We start from the raw sequence: 20,020 nt of genomic DNA, 5'->3' as shown, positions 1-20,020 counted from the left end.
AACCCTATATAAATCTCTATGATTGTGGCTTTTGATACACATTGTCTAACTGTACTTCAGGAAGGTTGTACTAACTGGCAATCCTGCCAGCAATGAGTGCTTTACATATTTCCCCAATTTGGAGTATTGTAAATTTTGTCATTTAAAAAAATATTTCCAATTTCGAAAACAAAAAGATATCTCTTTTGGGTTTGTATTCTTTGACTTCTTGTGAGGTCAAACATTTTCCCAGGTTTATTATCCATTGGCAGGTTTTCTTCTCTGAATTTTCCACTTGTATCTTTTGCCCATTTGCAATCTAAATGAGCTTTTTACATTTATGTTTAGCAAATATAAATTATCTGTATTTGTAGAAATCATTTGATGGAAATGATTGAGTAGCAGCAATTTTACATATTTTGAGATGATAGAGTAAGGAAGTTTGATCCTCTGCTTGGATCCATTGCTTATATTGCATTTTTTTTTCCTATTTTTATGTTTGCTTCTTAATGTGAAGGAGTTTTCACTTTTTATATGGCCAACTCTGGCACTCTTTTGTGATCAAGATGATGGTATTATTCTTTATGATTTCTAAGAGGTAGGATACCATAAGCTCCCTGAGCAGCAACTAGCTGGAAGTGAAGAGAACACGGAAGCGTTAGACAGAGTAAGAGGGGCAGGGTGACTGTGGAGAAAACACAGGATCCCAAATGAAGCAATTTGCCGAGTCAGTGTTCTCTCCCTTTTGCCAGTAAAGTAGAGACAGGTGTTTATCACAGGATGTAAATATCTTGGAATACACTGAAGATAGTAAATAAATTAAAATCTGAGAATGTAATTACTTAAAATTCGATGATTCAAAATTCTATTTTAAAACCTAAATGTAAATAAAATAGGGCACGTTTCTTATTGAAAGCTCACCATTGATCCCTCCCGTTTAAAAGGAGGAGATTAAGAGAACAAAGCTTCGATTTGCCTGTTTTGTGATAAGAACAAGATTCAGACCTGCAGGAATGCAATTACCATTGCATTTCATGGGGCACCACATTGCACAGTGGGAGTTTTCCTCCACCATTGAGATGCTGAGGCCATTTCATTTCTAAGACCATGTTGAGGAAGATTACTTACCCAAGTGGGGACTGAGCTAAATATATTCATTTACAGGATCCTTTTATGATGGACAATGGCACATCCCAAACCTGTCAAATCCATGGTGACTTATGTCCCCAAGCCATGACGCATCCCCATTTCATACCACTGACTCCTTTTGAGCCTTTTTCAAACTTACGGCAGTTTTTTCGTGTGAAATCAATGATTTCACAAGGCTGTTAGGAAGATGGAGAGAGAGAAAAAAAAGGGAAAAGTATTTAATTTGAAGTATATTCCTCCCCATTCTGGTGACTTAGAAATGCCATATGGATATTATCAGTGCATATCTGAACCTTTTAAATCTATAACAGAAAACCCAAAAAGTGTTAGAGCAAATAAAACTGTCCAGCAATTATATTTCTGGATCCAGTAGATATTTTAAAACATTTGAAACACTCTACATACAATATAGTGCCCATATTGTTAGAGCTAGGTAAATAAAAGGAATCTTTTTATCTTTTTTATCTGCATCATAAAGCAAAGGAATCAAATATGATTTTGAAGAAGTTTAAATCCAGGAATCTCAGCACAGAGAGCAGAGAAATGCCTTCTTTGGGTCTCTATATTAGCAATTCCTAGCCCATGTCTTTGGAATGACTGCCAAGACAATACTCCTCACACCTCCCCTTGAAGTCTGCTTTGTTCCTTTCTCTCTGTTCTCTTTTTCCCTCCACCCCATCACTTCTTGCTCCTCAGTTGTCCCTACTTCCTTCCCCCACCCCACAATAGTATTTTCGTACTTGAAAGATGAAAACCATTATAACTTTTGAGATTGTTTTCAGGTGTTCCATGAAAAACAAAGGCCTGGGCTGTGTGCTGTGTGTTGGCTTATAAATACTTTATAAGCATATTTTTGAACTTTACAAAAAGGCATATTGTATAGAGGAGTGGCCTCGGTCTTTCCTTTCATGTTACCTATTATTCCTCAAAAATGTCCAGATTCCCTCTAGAATCTAAAATACTATTCTACTCTTTTTATTTGATTTGGTTATAACTTTTCAGAGTAAAGTCTATTCTACAAACTTAAAAGTACCAACAAAATTTGTAAGAGGTAAAACTAAACAATCTTTATAGATTTCTGTTTTGTCAAAGTAGAAAGCTTTGTGTTCTGAAAAGAATAAAGTTTAGAACTCAATCCGTCACCTACCATCATGTCTACCAAGCCTTTGGGGCCCTTGATGCCCTGGAAAGAACAGAAACAGATTTAAAATGCAAAATTCAGAGGTCCAATACAGTATTATCCTGAGTCAGTGTGAGGTTCTGATAGAGTTCACCACAGTTCGTGGACCATCTTCTGCCCCTCACTCCTGGCCCTGGAGTTCTATCTGACTCCTAAGGAAGCAGGTCAGAGTGCTTAGGAGATGTGAGCCAGGGCTTGGTGTCCAGGATGCCTGGGTAAATGGTACATAACTTTTAGAAGATCAAATCATTTTGAGATAAAGCCACAGTTTAGGAAAGGCCATTCAAGAATCTCAGGGCCATTCACAGGCAGTTATAAAGGAGAACCCAGTCCTCCCCAATCCTTTCTTCTCTGGCCGCCCACCAGCACCCTATCTCTGCCCTAGACCTGAAGAAACCTTCTCTGGATCCTTCAGAATAGAGATGCCTTATTTAGACTCTACAAGGTAGTAATTTGTGACCTTGGACAGGTCACTAGAATCTTCTCAATCTTCTTTTCTCATCTGCAAAATGAGCATGAGTGATCCTTCTAGATTTTTGATTCTATGACTTTGTTGTACTTCTCTAAGCAAGCCCAACACTTCAGTGAAACCCCCAGGTTCAACCCACAGCTGACTAACTGTGCCATCTCATGAAATGACAGCTGGCCTCCTAGGATGAGCCATGGGGCAACGTGACAGTAGCCCCAAGTCCTCCCTTTCATACCAAATGAACTTCCAAAAAATTTAAAAATTATTTGTGGGCTTGCAACATTGTCAGTTCAGTTAAGATGATATAAATGTCCTATTTTGTTAGGATTTCTTTCTGGTTTCAGCATAAATTTGTTGCTTACCTCATTTATATTGATAAACTCATTCTCCAGGGAGCATTATGAATTATTTTATATGTTTAGACATATTTATATATCTCCAGCCACTCTAATGCCTTCTCTATTTTCAAGTAAAACATTTTTATTGAATAAATATACTCTGTAAAGACTTGAAGTGAATGAAAAGCAAATTTGGTCGATTCCCTGTATAGATCCTCTTGTGTGTCCCAAGTATTCATTTCTTCTTAGAGATGCCTCTTATCATGTCTTTATTCATTTTTACACAAAGGTTGAAAATAAGAGAAAAGAGAAGAGTCCATGTTACCCGTGGTCCTGAAGGGCCTTGGTCACCTGGAGTTCCGACAAATCCTGGAGGGCCAGAATTACCCTAAAAACCACCAGACCAAAAGAATAAGCTTTCCCCCTTGAATATAACTCATTAAAACCATAACCCTGAGATATCAAATTGTCATTATTTCTAAGGTACAGTGAGTCTTCTATAAACCTATTAGTTTATGAACTGTGATCAGTGGAGTGATACACAGAGACTAGAAAGAGAAGGGGTCTCTTTATGGGAACCATCTAAATCCCCCCATATATCTAATTCCAGCCAACGTGTGTACATGCACACAAACACACACTTCCAAACGGCCTTAAAGGATGTCATATTCACTTGACCGTCTAGGTTATATAGTTAAATGAATGCATAAAGTGTGAATTGAGGGCCTGGCATCAAGAAAAAAGTAGAGCTCCTCCACTGCCTTCTGGTCTTCAGTGCATGAGAAAAGTTATATGCTAGTCATGGATTCACAGCGCACCATCATCTGGATGTAACTGATGTTTTATCTTATTTTTAAATTTGAAATCAGAAAGATAAGTTTAGCTGAGCAGGGCAGTACTAACCAACAGCAAGCCAAGTGAAGCATAGATCAAAATTTTCTTTATGTCTTTGCCAGTGTATGAAAATACCAATTATTGAGTTCCTAGAAAATATACATTCACTTTCCTTTTCTCTTTTTTTTTTTTTTTTCACTGAACACTGGTTGATGTCTTTTCCCCAGAAGGCCTTGCTCTCTACCAGCTAAACATTACCAAGGTTTTAGATATACACGGGGTTACTCTTTCTAAAAAGAGCTTCCAGTGATTGTGGCTCTTCAAGGTTGAATCTTCAGAACCTGAAGAAATAGATTTTTAATGGTAGACTCTATAAAGCACAGAAAATATGACTCAAAGTCTACGAAGATGGCAGCCACATTCTTGAGTGTGTAGTCCTAAAAAAGCTAAGAGAAAGGTAAGGCTTGGAAAAATCTCAGAGAAACAGCAACATTTGCTCTGCAGCTAAATCAATAACCTTCCAAATGTCTAGGCTCATCAAAGACAGAGGTGCCTCCAAATTTATTTTGTTAAAGGTTGATGTTGCACAACCAAAACTCTAACTTGGATTTTCTGTTGTTATGGTTTGGGGAGCAGTGTTTGCGCTCAGAAGATGAATGACAATGGAAGTGGGAAGTGAGGTAGCCCAAGGAGGGCATGAAATGTGCCCGCCTGAGGAGGATGTGGGCTTCCTGCTAAGCACTCCATTAACCCAATAGAAATAGGCTCCTATGAGTAGAGTGCCATGACATAAGCCTTTATAGATCTCGGGGAAATCCTTTTCATTCTTACCCGCTTTCCTCTGATTCCCTTTGCCCCCTTCTCTCCTCGGAAGCCTGGGTCACCATTTGCTCCCTTAATAGAATCAAAAACAGAATCTTGAATGTAAAGAAAAATAAGCACAAACAAATGACACATGCTGCATACCCGTTGCCAGGCCCAGAAAGATATCTCCTTACTTTTGTGCCAGGATAGCCAGGAAAGCCAGGTTCACCCTAGTGTCAGAAATGGGAGAAGAGCTTGTTTAATGTCATGTGATTAAGTCCTTTTTTTTTTTTTTGGCACTCCTCAGAAAAAAAGAAGAAACTGTAACTTAAGAAAAAAGACTAAAACAGGTGCCAGAAAAAACAACTATACCAAAAGTTATCTTGAGCTACTCCTGTGTACATTTTTTATATCTGTAGTTCATTGTGAAACAACTCGCAAATTATTTTTACAAATTCCTAACCCTTCCTTGATATATTGTGTAATGAAACTGCCTTCTTAGATATTCATACCTATCAGTTTAAATAACCAGATTTCTGATCCAATGGAAACCAAGGGAAGAGGCACCAAATTGATTGTTGGGAAGCAGGCCCTCATTGTCAACCCAAAGGCACGTTACAAAGCAATGATTCATTCAACAAATATTTATTTAGCACTTACTATGTGGTAGGCACTTTTCTAAGCACTGAGAAATACACGGTGAACAAAGAAAGTCTGCTGCTACCATGGGACTTACCTGCTAGTGAGGAAGAGAAGTACAATACATCAGGGAGAGAGAAATGCTGTTCCAGAAAGGGAATTAAGGGATAAAGAACAACATGGGTTGTTGAGGGTATATATTTTATATAAGGGGGTCAGACAAAGCCTTTTGGTAAAAGTGGCATTTGGGCAAAATCCAGCACGAATTGAGGAAGAAAGCCAAGCAGATATCTGGGAGAAGAACATTCCAGGCAGAGAACAAACACGTTAAAAAATAAATAAAAATCCTGCAGCACCCCCTCACCTAGCTGTGACAACTGAAATACCTCCAGGCATTGCCAAATGTCTCCTGGGAGGTAAAGTCACCCCTGAGTGAGAACCATATGTATGGACCTACTTCTTCCAAGAGTTGCCGGAGAGGAATGGGGCAATGAAAGGGTGTAGGTAAGTGAGGGTTTTGTTGTTGGTTTGGGTTTTTTTGGAAGATGACAGATATTCCCATCTCTTTTTATACTGGGAATGATCTATTGAGAGCGGACAGTATGAAACACATCACTCAGAGAAGAGGAGAGCGAACAACCTAAGAAAATGTAGTCTGCTGGCCCAGAAGCAATAAGGGCCATTTAAAGTGAGACAATTATGACTTGTCAGGAAAAAGTCATGCAAATGTGGAATCTGCGTGTCCCACAACGCTAAGTATATCACAAGAAGTATAGACTGCCCGTGTGTTTAGGTCAGAGAGGTGGGGGTATGTGGCTCAAAACACGCACATTTCAATTCTATCCAGAATTTCCTGCCATGCAAACTCTCCCCTAGGGGAGAAAGACTTAATTTGCCAGATGGGACTCCAGTGAACTAGCTTCCACACTCCACTCTCCCTTTGGCTAGCTCTGTGACCATAGGCAAGTTACTGCGCTTGTCTGAGTCTCAATTTTCTTATCTGTAAATCAAGAAGGCTAAGCTAGAATGATCACCATGGGCCCACATGGTTCATTATTCCACAGATATCTACAAAGGGATCACTACGTTTTGGGACATTTCCCTTTTCAATAAAATGGCAGTGTTGTTGTCAAGGGTCACAAGGGAAACAACAGAATTGCAGAGAAGCCGGCCCAGAGTTCTGATATAGTTAAGTAGCTCAGCAACACCAAACATCCCAGTAATTTCTTATATTGTGAAGTGATAAATGTAACTTGCAAACTACAGCACCAAGAATAACTGCAGCTTCTGACATTTGATTAGCTCAACAAGATTCATGTGACTTCTATACATCACAACCTCTGTCAGTAACCCGTTAACTACATGTTAAAATACCAGCTTCTTATGAGAGTGGAAATCTTGAAGTACCCTTATTAAGCAGCTACTCTGTGCCAGGCTCTGTTCCAGCAACACAAAAATGAGTAAGGTGCAATCCTGCTATCAAGCTCAGAAACTGGGAGGTAGATAAATATGCAGGAATAAATTAAATAAAACATCAATGGAAAGGGGCTACTGTAGGAATATGAACAATGTGCTTTGGGCACATAGAATACCGGACAACAAATTCTGTCTTCCACAAGGTGAAGTTGATATCCGAGTTGGTTTTATAAAATGAGTAAAAATTGCCCAAAGGAGGGAGATGGGGAAGGACATCCCAAACAGAGGCCAGAGCATTTGCAGAGGAAAGAGCCTGGCACTCCCAGAGCTGGGGTAGGAATAGCGGGGGTAGGTAGAAGATGAAGTAAGGAGTTTGATTTTTAAATAACAGAGAAACAGAATCAGCTTTTGCTTTTGAAGGAGGGAGCTCTGGCAGCTACAACATATCATAAACAGCATGTAGAAACCACTCCTGGCATGCCACTTGGGCGATAACTCTTACTCTAGTAAAATAAAATAAAAGCAATAGTTTTTAACTCCAAATACTCTGTAAGGTAAACCTCACCTTTGTGCCTTTTCTTCCTGGACTTCCGTATCCATCAGGACCAAAAAGACCCTAAGAAAATGATACAAGATGAATTGTAGAGTCATCCAGATCATTATTTGGTTGATAATATTACCGGAACCCTTGAAAAAATCAACAGTGAAAGGAGATGGGGAAGGAAGGAGGGGCTTGATGGAGGTTTATCTCAGCTTTATAGGATAAACGTTAGACTACCTTCAAAGGATAAGGGGGGAAGAGGGTTTCAAGTTTTTAAGACCATGACATAAATAAATTTTTAGTATTCTCCTTAATTTTTAACCTCCTCTTCAGCAAGATTCTGTACCTCAGCAAGGTGATACCATGGGGATAGGAAGCCCAATCACTGTACAAAGTTTTACCTGGGAAAATTTGCTTTCCTTGTAGGATAAAGAAACAATGGAAGAAACTCCAGAATTGATAAATCTCCAGACAGACTTTGGGGGGAAAGAATGGGATAGAGGCAATGTGGTTCAGTAAATAAGTTTATAGGCTGTAAATCCAGACAGACCTAAATTTTCATTCCACTTTAACATTGGTTGTATGAGTGACCTTAGACAAGTTACTCAACTTCTCTAAGCTTCAGTTTCCTCATCTGTTAAATGGGGATAATATCATCTATCTAGTATGGTTGGAAGATTAAATGAGATTGTGCATGAAAAGTCTCTAGCACAATGCCAAGCACAGAGAAAGTACTTAGTAAGGTGCCATTATTCTGCTGCTGACAGTGGCAGTAATGGTGATGATGGTGGCAACAGAGTAGTAACGGTGTGACAGTGATGACAGTGGTGTGACATTGGCCATGGCAATGGTGTGGCAATGGCGGAGGGAGCGGCGGTGGAAATGGAGGTGGTGCTGGCGAGAGTAATTATGAAAATGTTGGTGATACTACTGGGATCTTAGCATCTATACTTACAGACAATGAGTTTCCTGTAATAAAGAGTGAATTCAGAAACTTGTAGATACTTTGTGCTGAATGGACAAAGACTGCACTTAAATGAAGTACATCAACTGAGAAGAACAGTTTTAAATTTTAAGCCACAAAGATCATTTCAATGGCCAAGGAATAAAGTTTAAAATATTAGAAAATAAGATGAAGATTGCCAAAAATGAATTATCTGGGGGGAGGGATTGCAAATGAGGTTCATCTGCTGTTACTCCAGCTTCTCTCTGCTCTAGGACACGCAGAGGCTTCAACATCTGCAGCCCCAGAGACCCAGATTGTATGTTTTGGAGATGTCCTACACCCTCCAACATTCCTGAAACAACTCCTTCAAGAAATGCAGTGCTCCCCAGCTTTGTTTTTCCCAAAAAGAGGTCAACAGGAACAAGCTTTGCATTATTTTAAATCAGGATATTTTAATAAAGTCAGACAGTGTTAACTTCATCATCTGAATTGAGTGTAGATGCAAAACATTATTTGCGCTACATTTCATTTGTCAGTGATCTTGTTCTGTTTTTTTTTTCCCTTGCCACATTTAAGTTGAGGCTTTTTAGACCTGCTTTTATTTTCTTTCCTGGCTAACAAATGCAATTTCAGTGCTGAGTGTAAAACAGATGCAGGTCCCTCCTGCTGCTGATGAGAGGAATCTCAAAAATATGAGTTTCAGGAAAGACATCATTACTCTGTAACATAAAGCTCATTCCAATAAGGTGTTGAATTGAAAATAGTCATAAAAAACTAACTTGCTCTTGCTATGACTAAGGTAAAAATGCATAGTCCTGTCTTTGAGTGTTATCTATTGAAGTAAACCTTTTATGATGCTTAGTCTTCAAAGATTATTTCTATGCTCTGGATAATCAAACCCATGCCCTTAAAAATTTGTACCTGATTGGCCATCTTATTTGTTTTCCTTAAAAAAAAAAAAAAGTTTCATTGAGCATCCCTGTATTCCTAAAAGACTCAAATGTCTGCAAAACATCTTTGTCAAACAGGAGAGGCTAACTGGCATTTCCCTCTTCAATAACATGTGAAAAGGCAAAATAAACCCTGAGATGTCTTTGGATTCTTTCTGTATATGAGAAGTTTAACAATCTTTGACTCTTGAGGTTCAAAACAGCTCTAGTTATTATGTCATTTTTGTTACCCCAAATATTCATCATGAATATTAGAATTTTATGTGAAATAAGAACAAATAATAAACAAGAAAGTCAATCAAGAGTCCAAAACAGAGAAAGCAGACTTACAGGTTCCCCTCTTGGTCCTTGCTGACCCTGTGGGCCTCTTTCTCCTGCAACACCACGATCTCCCTTTTATAATAAAGGATAAAGGTGAAATTAATTTTCTCCTATGAGTTCATACAATTTTATGTCATTGTTCTTAGGAATGTTACAGTCACTCTTTTCAAATTCCATTGGCATCATCCTACAATCTAAGATAAATATCTTCCTCTAGATTTTTGTTAAACATAAAAAATTAAAAAATATATTTTAAATTTTGGTATTGAAAATGATCAAAACCAGGTATGCAGCAGCACCAGGTACAGAATTTTATATTGCTATGGTTTTTCTAGGTGTGAGTGTGTGAATCCACATTTATGGTGAACACATATATTTGTCTATCTATTTTTATATCTTTGTCTACTGATACATGTGTCCATCTATTCATCTTTCTATATACCTGTCTATATGTCTTTCTTTCTCAGTATCCATCTATCCAGCTATAAGGGAATGGACAGTCAACATCATCACCAACCACATCAGAAATTCATGCTGGAAATGATCAAGTGAGGTGAGATTCATATAGGAAAACCCAAGTTGCACTCAAGGAAGAATGAATTCTATGACATTTACCTTCATTCCTCTTGGTCCAGCTTTTCCTCTTGAACCACTTGGCCCTGGAAGCCCAGGATTCCCCTGCCAAAAGACCATGCCTAGAATCACCTACGGGGCCACAAAGTTAACTATCCAACTCTTGTTATTATTGAAATGGTCTCAAACTGGTAATATGCTCATGAATCACCTTCAATACAATTAATTATATCCTTCAACATAGAAAATGTATAATAGACACATTTAACCTCTGGGCTGGGGGATGGGATGTGGGAGTAAGGTGTTCTGTGCAAGAGGCCACATCTACCACATACCAAAAATTGAAGGAATTTTCTGGCTACTGGAGGGGAAGTTCTACTTGATTAAGAGGTCGGGAAGATAAACAACTCGACTTTCACCCTTCCCAAATAGAAAGTATTATCAAAAGAGAATGCAAATAATACACTCAGTTAGGGGGCTAGAAATCTCCTGATGGTGGGAGAATGAGGACAGAACTTGGGCTTAGACCATCCTAGAGCTACTGTTTTGACTCTCCAGATATTCTCTCCCACGACTTAAATCATGCTGCCCGGGTTGAAGGTATCTTAAATGCTCCCTTCCTTAGGAATCTACTCCAGCCATCTGCCTCAATCTGGTCTGAACCTTCTATGGACCACCAGGATATTGGGTGAGTTGTAGAACAAGCACTAGAAAGACCCAAGTTAGAGGTCAGGTCAGCCTCTTACTTCACAGATGACAAATAATTTAATCCCTTTGAGCCTCAGTTTCCTCATCTATAAAATTGGGATAGTAATGCTTCTTTATATGTTTGTGAGGAGTAAACTAACCACCATTCCCCTTTTATACTACTTTTCCCCTTGCTCCACAAGTAAGTATGAGCTTGTGTTACATGCCCCTGACGCTCAACCCCAATCTCATTGATCACTACAGTCCCACAATATACTTAGAGTTGGGGCGGGGGGGGGGGGGGGGGGATACATTCCTGATGATCATTGTCCACTGCATCAAATTAGCTATTTATAGAAATTCCTGACACCCACAGATCCCAGAACAGACAGTGAGGCTTTACGTTATTTGTCCAGGAACACCAAGGTGCATGAATTGGCCATTATTAATGAGCAGCTGTGTTGCAGCTTTTAGTTTTCCATACCTACCCGGATACCCAGGGAGCCCTTTTGTCCTAAAGTTCCTGGTGGTCCTTGCCTTCCTCTTGGTCCCTGGTCCAAAAATAAAATTAGAATTCAACCAATTTTTATAGAGATACATAATTATAATATTTTCCACATAACTAAAAATCCATAGATGCTCATGGAAGCACAAATTTAGGTATTCTGGCCCAACACTATCTCATTTATTGCACGTTAATCAAGCAGCATCTGCACTCTGAAGTGCCCCCAGCACACGTACTGCAAACTCTTTCCATCTGAAGCATAGGATGTGAGTCCTCAGCATCCATATTTTTAACCATCTCTTCAGCTAAATCTGATGAGTACTAAAGTTTGAGAACATTGTTTTTATATTTCAATTCACCCAACTCATTTTAGGTATTAAAAAGGGAATAAGAGAAGCTACTAGGATAGTGGCTGATCTTACCTAAAAAAAAAAATCAACCTTTTCCTTATATATACAGGGGCGAAACAAGAAATTGCATTCTGATTTTATCAAGAACCAAAGGTACACTTGAGGGGCCTAATCTCACTGGGCACATTGCTAGGGAGTTTGTTTTCTCCCCAATCTATTTTACTTTACTGATTTCTGACACTTTAAATTTTTCCTGCTTTTCTGAGAAATATTTTCCTATTAGAAGCATTGATTATAGCTTCTATACTCCTGTGTGAAGTATTGAATCATCTATGTGAATACTGAATCATACCCTTGCGCCCGTGGGAAGTGAAAAATAAGGAGAGGTTTTATTCATTATCTTGCTCATACCTCACCACACGACCTGCCCCCCTCACACTCAGCAGTATAACAAAGTGAATGTAAAGGAGAAAACCAGGACGCAACAGGAGCAGGACATCCAAATTGGAATTAAGCCAGTGATCAAAAGAAAAGGCAAAAAGTATATCTCTCAGGTGTTTCCCCCTATGTTCAGGTACTCTTTCTTGTCTGTCATAAAGTAAATAAAATCTGTTACTACACATTGATTACCCTTGTCTTTATCTGGTATCTTTGTCAAGTGGGAAAATAGCAGAAATCTTCTCAAATTATATTCTAACACTCATAGGATCTTCAAAGTTAAAGAGCATGAGTCAATGTGCTCAATAAAATTTGTTGTTTTAAAGTTCTTCCATTTGAGGATATTTTGAAATAATTTGGCTTTTAGAAGAAAGACGTAGAGAACACTCTAGGAATGTTTGCAGAATGACAAACTTGTGTTACACTTAGAAGATTCCAAAAGAACTGACTGGCAGTTTAAATGTCCAGCTATCACAGAAGAGTTTACAATGTTCTACTGGACTGAACACCTCGAGGGCAAGATCCTTGCCAGGATGGTCTAAATGTCCCAGGCCTCTTGGCCAAACGCCCTGTGTATGATAGGTACTTCATAAGCACATTGCTGATTTTTCCTGCCAAACTGAATACAATTTTGATGAATCAGATATGGTCTATGTAATTTGAATGGGCAGCAATTAAGAGCATCGACTTATAACTATGCTGCCTGAGTCTGAATCTCATCGTTGTCACTTACTAGCTGTGTGAGCTTGGTCAATTTACCTAACTTCTCTATCCCCGCCCCGCATTGCTCCCCTGTAAAATGGGGATAACAACCCCCCTAGTAAAGGATTTAATAGGTTAATACAAGTGCTTAGGGCCATATCTAGGACATAGTAAGAATTCAGTAAATATTAGCTATTGAGGTTTAACCTACCCAGAAGAGAGGTTATATAATTTGCTTTGGGAGGCCCACGAAGGGAGGTAGCCAAGGTCACTCTGATATATGTTAAATCACTATCAAAGAATCTAAGTTAAAATTTTAAACAAATATCCTTTAGCACTAAAAACAAATTCACTGATACAACCTGTGAGCCTGGATACCCATATTCTCCTTGGTGACCGCGGTCACCAGCTCCTCCACGCACACCCTGTCAAAATGAATAAGATTTAGTGAGCTCACCAAGCATCTTCAGTGTTCCTACTGAAGGTAGCCTTCCCTGCAAGACGTTGCCTAAAAGCCACAAGAGTAAAAAAAAAACAAAACATTTCATCGTCTGGGCTTAGTCCTCTTAAGACGTGGAGCTCGAGAGGAATGGGGGCAGTAGTTCCACAGAGGTGGGGAAAATGTAAGACCAGATTCTCACTGCCTTTCCTAGTCTTTGTGCATCTCCTTCCAATTTCTCAGCTAGTGATGGAAGCAAACACACTTTGTTTAAATTACTCATACTCCCATTGAACATAGTAACTGGTTATTAAATGCTAACTGGTGTTAAGGATCCTTATCCCATGTGAAGAAACTCAAATGTTGTGCACAGCAACAGCTGTGACATTCTGGAACCCATAAAGCACATAGAGAAATGCCAGAAAACTGGTTTAAAAACTTATAGTTTTTAGAGCACTAAGTTAGTTCCCTAGGCAAAGGACAGCCTGTTAAAATGATTTATCTGATAACTGATTTAATTTCTCCCTCAAATTAATATTTTCAATTCTACAAAGAAGGTAAATTTTCCAAGATTGAGGCTAATGCCCATTTTGTGAATTATTCTTTTTTTTCATGTTGACTAAGCTACTGATAGATTATTCAGAGTTACAGAAAGAAAAAAAATCTTAAACTCAGAATTAACCAATATGTGGATCAATTATGTGTGCTTCTTAAGTTTTTCAAATTATTCTGATAAATGGGAATCACTTCTACTAATCATTACTGTTATAGTACTCTATTCTTTAAGAGTTGATTTCTACATTTACAAATATGAACCATGTTTTAAAAGGCATGTAGCTAGAAATTTTGAAACAAGTGAAATGTTGCCTACTTTGCATATTAGTGACATTCATAATGCACCACATTTCTGAGAACAACATGGCTCTATTTAGCAAAGCCCAGGCTCTTTAATTATAATTACATGCATACACATTTATATTGGGAAATCATTTAAGCAAAAAACAAGAACAAAAACAAAAAACCAAAAATACCATTTCTCTTTACATCCCTGGCATAATATGTAACAAAACATATTACCAAATTGTTTACTAATCATTGTTCTTTAACAGAATAAGATACAATGTATTAATGGTTATAGAAGGATTTGGAAACATGGAAAAGCAGAATATAAAATAGTATATACATTAGGTTAATCTCTTATTATGTATACAAGTAAAGGAAACACAAATTATTGCCAAAATAACCTATGCATTGATTTGTTTGCCATAATACAATCTTTTCCATAAATAAAATCTCACTTAGATTTCCATTTTATTAGGCATCTTGTAAAAGCAAGAATATCTAATTTTATAGAGAGCAACGAGCCACAGGTTCCAAGGTCCAAGAAATGTAATTTAGAGTTTAGCACCTCTGTAAGCTGTATTCTTCCAATAGTATTAGCTGACCTTAGCAAGTTACAGCCTCAGAAACATAAACGAGTCTATTTGACTAATGCTCCAACACTGGGTTATCCAGCAAATTACTGACATGTTGAATAAACCCAGTTCACCCTGGAGTCTGCAAATACCTCTTTAAAAAAAAAAAAACCAAGCTTTAATAGGAAAGAGCAAACAACTATAAAGATTCAACAAGATTACAATGTGTCAAAGGGAGGGGCTTCCTAGTAGAAACAGCAGTTTGCACACATTTTTCTCTGCTCCCAAAATGAGGTTGCTGTTCTAAAATCTGTTCCAATAAGACAGCAGTCCAGAGAGCCAGACAGTGGTCGGTCTGCATTAAGGCAGGAGGACGCAGGGAGCGCCCAGGAGGGAGCCATCCAAGAAAAATACACCTGACGTGTTTGAATATATTGGAAGGTTGTCAGTTTTGTGAGTTTTATGATTAACTAGTAATACACTCACAGAATACAAAGCAAGTGGGGAGAAAGGGCGACTCAGGAAAACAATAGCTTTATAGCTGTAAATAATACTTACCTAGTTATCATGTGAACAATGAAAGGAATTCACCGAAAGCAGAGAAAATAAGTTTGCTGCAAAGATGAGTTCAAGGGAAGTGTGTGGAGAAGGAGATGGATGGGTTCAGAAAGTCTGTATCCCCCTCAACAGGAAATCAAACAAAACAAAACAGAAATGGACCTACAGACACAGAGAACAAACTGACGGTCGCCAGAGGGGTGGGCGGTAGAGCGATGGGCGGAAAAGATAATGCAAATGTGTTTACAAAGAAAGAAAAGAAAAGGAAAGCCTTTTAGAACTAATCTTGTATCAAGCAAGGTTTACCATATAAAAGTGGAGAAAAAGAAATCCTTCGGAAGGCTCCATCAACAAGAAATTACAGGTTCACAATACATTATAACCTAAAGGGAAGCCCGAATAAGAAGCTGGGTCAGGAACTGACCCATGGCCATACACTGCAAAACCAATGTATTTATTTTACAATAACTGTATCATGACAGTACATTTATTTAAGTTAAAATATAGAGAATGAGAGAAAGCAGTTTAGAAAAACAAAATTTTCTTTACTCTTGAGTATAAAAAATGTTAAGGGCTTAACAAATTCTTGGTCAGGGTCTAGCTGTGAAAACAAGATAGGCTCTACCACAAATGAGCACATAGTTAAGAGCCTGGAGGGAAACATGTTCTGATTCAGGAACATAAGGGGTGAGTCCCGGTTTAAACGCCAGTCAACAGAGAAAAAAAGAAAGAAAGAAATCAATAGAAAAACACCCAAAACCGAAAACCAAGAAATAGCAAAGTAAACATGTCATTTAGGAAAAAGGCAATAATACCATAAGGAAAAGCCCAAAAACATGAAAGTGTTCTGAAGTTCTGGGATTTAGGAACACCAAGGAGAAAGAATGGGCAAGGAAATATTTTTGCTTACTAGCTTGAGAGTGCAAGCTGACTTTAAATTTATGCATAGGCTTGGCTCTGACTTCAATAAAATAAAAATGAAAGACATAGGGGATGGAGTAACGTAGGGAATAACCAAGACACAGCTGAGCAGAGAACCCATGGCTTCCGGGTATTTAGATAGACTACACATAGCATTACAAAAGAATTAAATCATTCAAGAGTAGAAAATTCATTCCACTGCCTAGAGCCACTAAACTTCTCCAAAACTTAACTTGGTCAGTTGTAGTTTATTTCTTTCTACCTTTTGGAGTTTAAAACAGTGGGATAAAATTATATTTCCTTTTTTTTTAAGATTTTATTTATTTATTTATTTTTTCGCAAGAGTGGAAAGGAGGGAGAAAGAGGGAAAGAAACATTGATATGAAGGGAATATTGATTGGTTGCCTCTTGCACTCCCCCAGTTGGGGAGCTGGTCCCCAACTCGGGTTTCTGCCCTGATGGAGTATCAACTGGTGGGATAATGTCCAACCCACTGGGCCACACAAGATAGTGCAGATAAAATGATATTTCAAGACATTATTTATTTTACAAGTGTTAACAACGAATAGCACAAAAATTTCCTAAGACTTTATTTCAAATCCTAATATTGTTTAAGACATGGTATTTTACTTGGTGCCAACAAAACTTGTTTTGGATTTTTGACACTTGAGATTTCTCATTAGCCCTGGTTTTTCAACATTTTTGGTTTTAAGGTATAATATTTTATTTGGTACCAATAAAACAACTTGTTTGTGTTCTTGAGACTTGGTATTTCTCAACATCCATGCTTTTCCAATATTTTTGGCTTGAAGACATATGAGCACTTGTACATACGTCTTTGCCCAACACACACACCCTTCACTCATTCCCAGGCTCGGAGATGTCATAAGTCTATCTCTGGATCCTCCATCCTAAAATCATGAGGATACTATAAAAAATAACACCAACAGAGCATGACCAGACTGTGTTGGAGATAAGTCTTCACATTTTTAACCCTTATTTCCAAGAGCACTCTGATCTTTGGATCTGAATCTTGTCTCCACCAATTATTAGCTATGTGGCCTCTGACAAGTAACTTCATTTTGCTAACCCTCTATTTTCTTCTCTTATCCATGAAAAGTAACCAAGGATGCTCATAACTCCTAGGGTTGTCGAAAGGTTTACATGAGATAGAAGTAAATGTCTAACACAGTGACTGGTGCTTGATAAATGCTTAGTGAGGTACAATTTTCACCACAGATCTCCCCCCATCCCACCCTCAAATCACATAATTTCCCCTTTGGAAATAGTAAAACTCAAACTTTTCCCTTCCATTAGTGACTATGGCAGTCCCTTATGCACCCTTAGGAAGTCTTCTTTAAATGGAAAAATCATTATTTCAGAAGTAAAGCTATTCTTCAAGGTATTCACTTTTTTCCATCTAAATGAAATATTATATATAGCAGGCTGGAGGGGGCACAGAGAGTAACCATATATATCTTCCCTCCTTCATGAAAAAAATGATCCTCAGGGAAATTTCCCAGCAATCCTCATGCAGCCTCAGACAGCCCAACCAGCACTGCCCTTGACCTCAGACAGAACTATCTCAAGCGCCACAGATGTGGAACAGGAGCAACTCTTCCAGGAAGCACTGACCTTCAATCCTGGCAGACCATGTCGTCCTCTTGGGCCCTAAGGAGAGAAGAGAAATGAAGACCTTAGAGAAGAAAACAGCCAATTTTCACCCCACCCAGCCTCTCTCTCCCACAAAAGCAGGTGAAATACACCCCATGAGCAGTTACACCTACCTGAGAGCCAACACTACCAGTTTCCCCCTGAGGTCCATCGAAACCAGGTCGTCCCTGAAAAGTAAAAGGTAAAGGGAAGACCGGTTTAGATATCTACATACTTTTGCCTGTCTTTGCATGTCTAGACATGGTCTACCCAATACAGAAGCCTGTAGCCACACGTGGCTATTAAGTTTAAATTAATTTAAATTAAACTAAAAATTTAGTTCCTCAGTTATACTAGGCACATTGCAAGTGTTCTGCAACTCCATGTAGCCAGAGGCTACCATATTGAACATCACAGAGAATGTTCCCTTGATCTCAGAAAGTTCTATTGGTCAGTACTCCTTCAGAGTGCTGATTTAATTCTGGTCTTTTAAAATATTCATGTTGTAGGCATCTTTCCCCCAAGACTGTTCATTTGACAACAGCTTAGGGTTCAACACGTTGGGACAGTAGTCATACATATTCTCCAACAAGCCATGTTTAATATTTGAAAAATACTAGTGCCTTCTTTTCTACCTGCATCCTATAGGCTACAGGATGTCAGACAGAAATAGAAGGTAAAAGAGTGTGTCTCAGCATGTGTGGAGTGATCAAGATATACAGATGATGATGGAGGGGGAAGTTATACACAGTCACGATGGGGAAACTGTCCAATGCTCTCAAGTCCTTCAAGGGCAGAGGTGGGAAAATGGGCAGGGTCCAGAGAAAGAATGAGTTCATCTCTCAGGAGCAATGGAAATGACCAGATTGCAAATAGGGATATCTTAGAATATTATTCAATGATATTGAACATTCAGTGACATTCAAATGCTAACTCAGTAAGAATACATAAATTAGGAATGAATGTAAAATACGGAAACAAAAACATTTTGTGCCATGTTCTTCCAACTGTTATTTATAACAGATTAAATTCTGAAATAATTTATATATTCCACCGTAGGAAGAAAGTGTTAATTGAATCATTGTAGAAATGCTTATTGAAATAGTATATGATAATTAAAAATTATCTTTATCGAAAATTTATTAAGTAGAAAAATTGTGCTATAATGTTGTTCTTTTCAAGTATGCCAAATTCTGGGAAAGAATAATTTAGCCCAAATACAAAGAAAGACAAAATGATGATTCCTCATTTTCTTACATTATACTGGGACATTTTTTAATAAGTCCTTGAGATCCTCATCTGACTTTCTCAGGGACAGTAACTTTGCCGTTAAAAATTAGGAAAGTTGAGTAAAGTGATGGTTTTCTTAGTTACTGAAACTATTGGTTTTTTTCCTCATTATATTTTTATGTATCCCCAAAAATCTGTTGTGTTACTTTTATAATGTGAATTGTTTACATAAAGTAGTTCATATCAGGGAGAAGGCTTTAGATATAGCACTCTCATAATTGGTCTAGATATAATAAAGATTCTTTCTTAAAATGTTTATTATTTTCTCATTCAAAAGTAAACAGGTTTTTGTTTTGTTTTGTTTGCAGTCAACATAATAACAGAATTTTTCAAGCCAATACAGGAACCACTGAGTAAAATAATGTTTGGAAGCAAAAAATATATAGTCTCATACTATTATCGTCTGAAGTATTTAGTCATTAGAAAGCGGATCAAAAATATGTTCACGATAGATTAATCAAGTGACCAAATTAATCTATCAATAATGAGACAGACTGACCTAGCGTCCCTCCTGGAAACTCAAAAGGGTTTCTAATCAGCCTTCCGTTGGACTCAAACTAATACTAATGAAAGAGTGCCCCCTAGAGGGCTATCTTAAGCTCTTAGAGCATCCCTTAAGCTCATGGGAGTAGAAACTGCGGGGAACACAAATGCAAAATGACATGGCACTGCCTCAGAAGGTTACAATTCTTATTTGCATGCACAATTCAGGGATCAGAAGTTCAAGGTCAACCCTTAGCTAAAGTCAGTGACGGCGACCTCCGAAAGCTGTGCACTCTTCTGAAAGCTGAGGCTCTTCTCATGGCTGTCTAGACACAGTTCCTTCCCAGCTGTAAAACCATGAGCTAGTCATGGAACCAAAGCTCAATTTATGCACGAATCCTGACCTTTCTCCCCATGATAACCACTAACAGATGGAAACT

The 20,020-nt window shown here is 38.2% G+C and overlaps 1 protein-coding gene across 1 annotated transcript in view; it reads right to left on the bottom strand.

The window, feature by feature from the left end:
• The window catches only part of LOC129087914 (collagen alpha-4(VI) chain-like), an 89,876-nt gene that overhangs the window by 23,993 nt on the left and 45,863 nt on the right, over positions 1-20,020 (bottom strand). Inside the window, 12 exon segments of the mRNA XM_054595004.1 lie at positions 1,268-1,304; positions 2,276-2,311; positions 3,441-3,503; positions 4,781-4,843; positions 4,948-4,983; positions 7,374-7,424; positions 9,576-9,638; positions 10,182-10,244; positions 11,315-11,377; positions 13,184-13,246; positions 17,790-17,825; positions 17,942-17,995. Of these exon segments, the coding sequence (XP_054450979.1) occupies positions 1,268-1,304; positions 2,276-2,311; positions 3,441-3,503; positions 4,781-4,843; positions 4,948-4,983; positions 7,374-7,424; positions 9,576-9,638; positions 10,182-10,244; positions 11,315-11,377; positions 13,184-13,246; positions 17,790-17,825; positions 17,942-17,995 (628 nt within the window).

Source organism: Pteronotus mesoamericanus, unplaced genomic scaffold (assembly GCF_021234165.1).
Source record: "Pteronotus mesoamericanus isolate MK-2021 breed Mesoamerican mustached bat unplaced genomic scaffold, CSHL_Meso_final scaffold_54, whole genome shotgun sequence".
NCBI lineage: Eukaryota > Metazoa > Chordata > Mammalia > Chiroptera > Mormoopidae > Pteronotus > Pteronotus mesoamericanus.
This window is presented reverse-complemented; position numbering and strand designations above follow the sequence as displayed.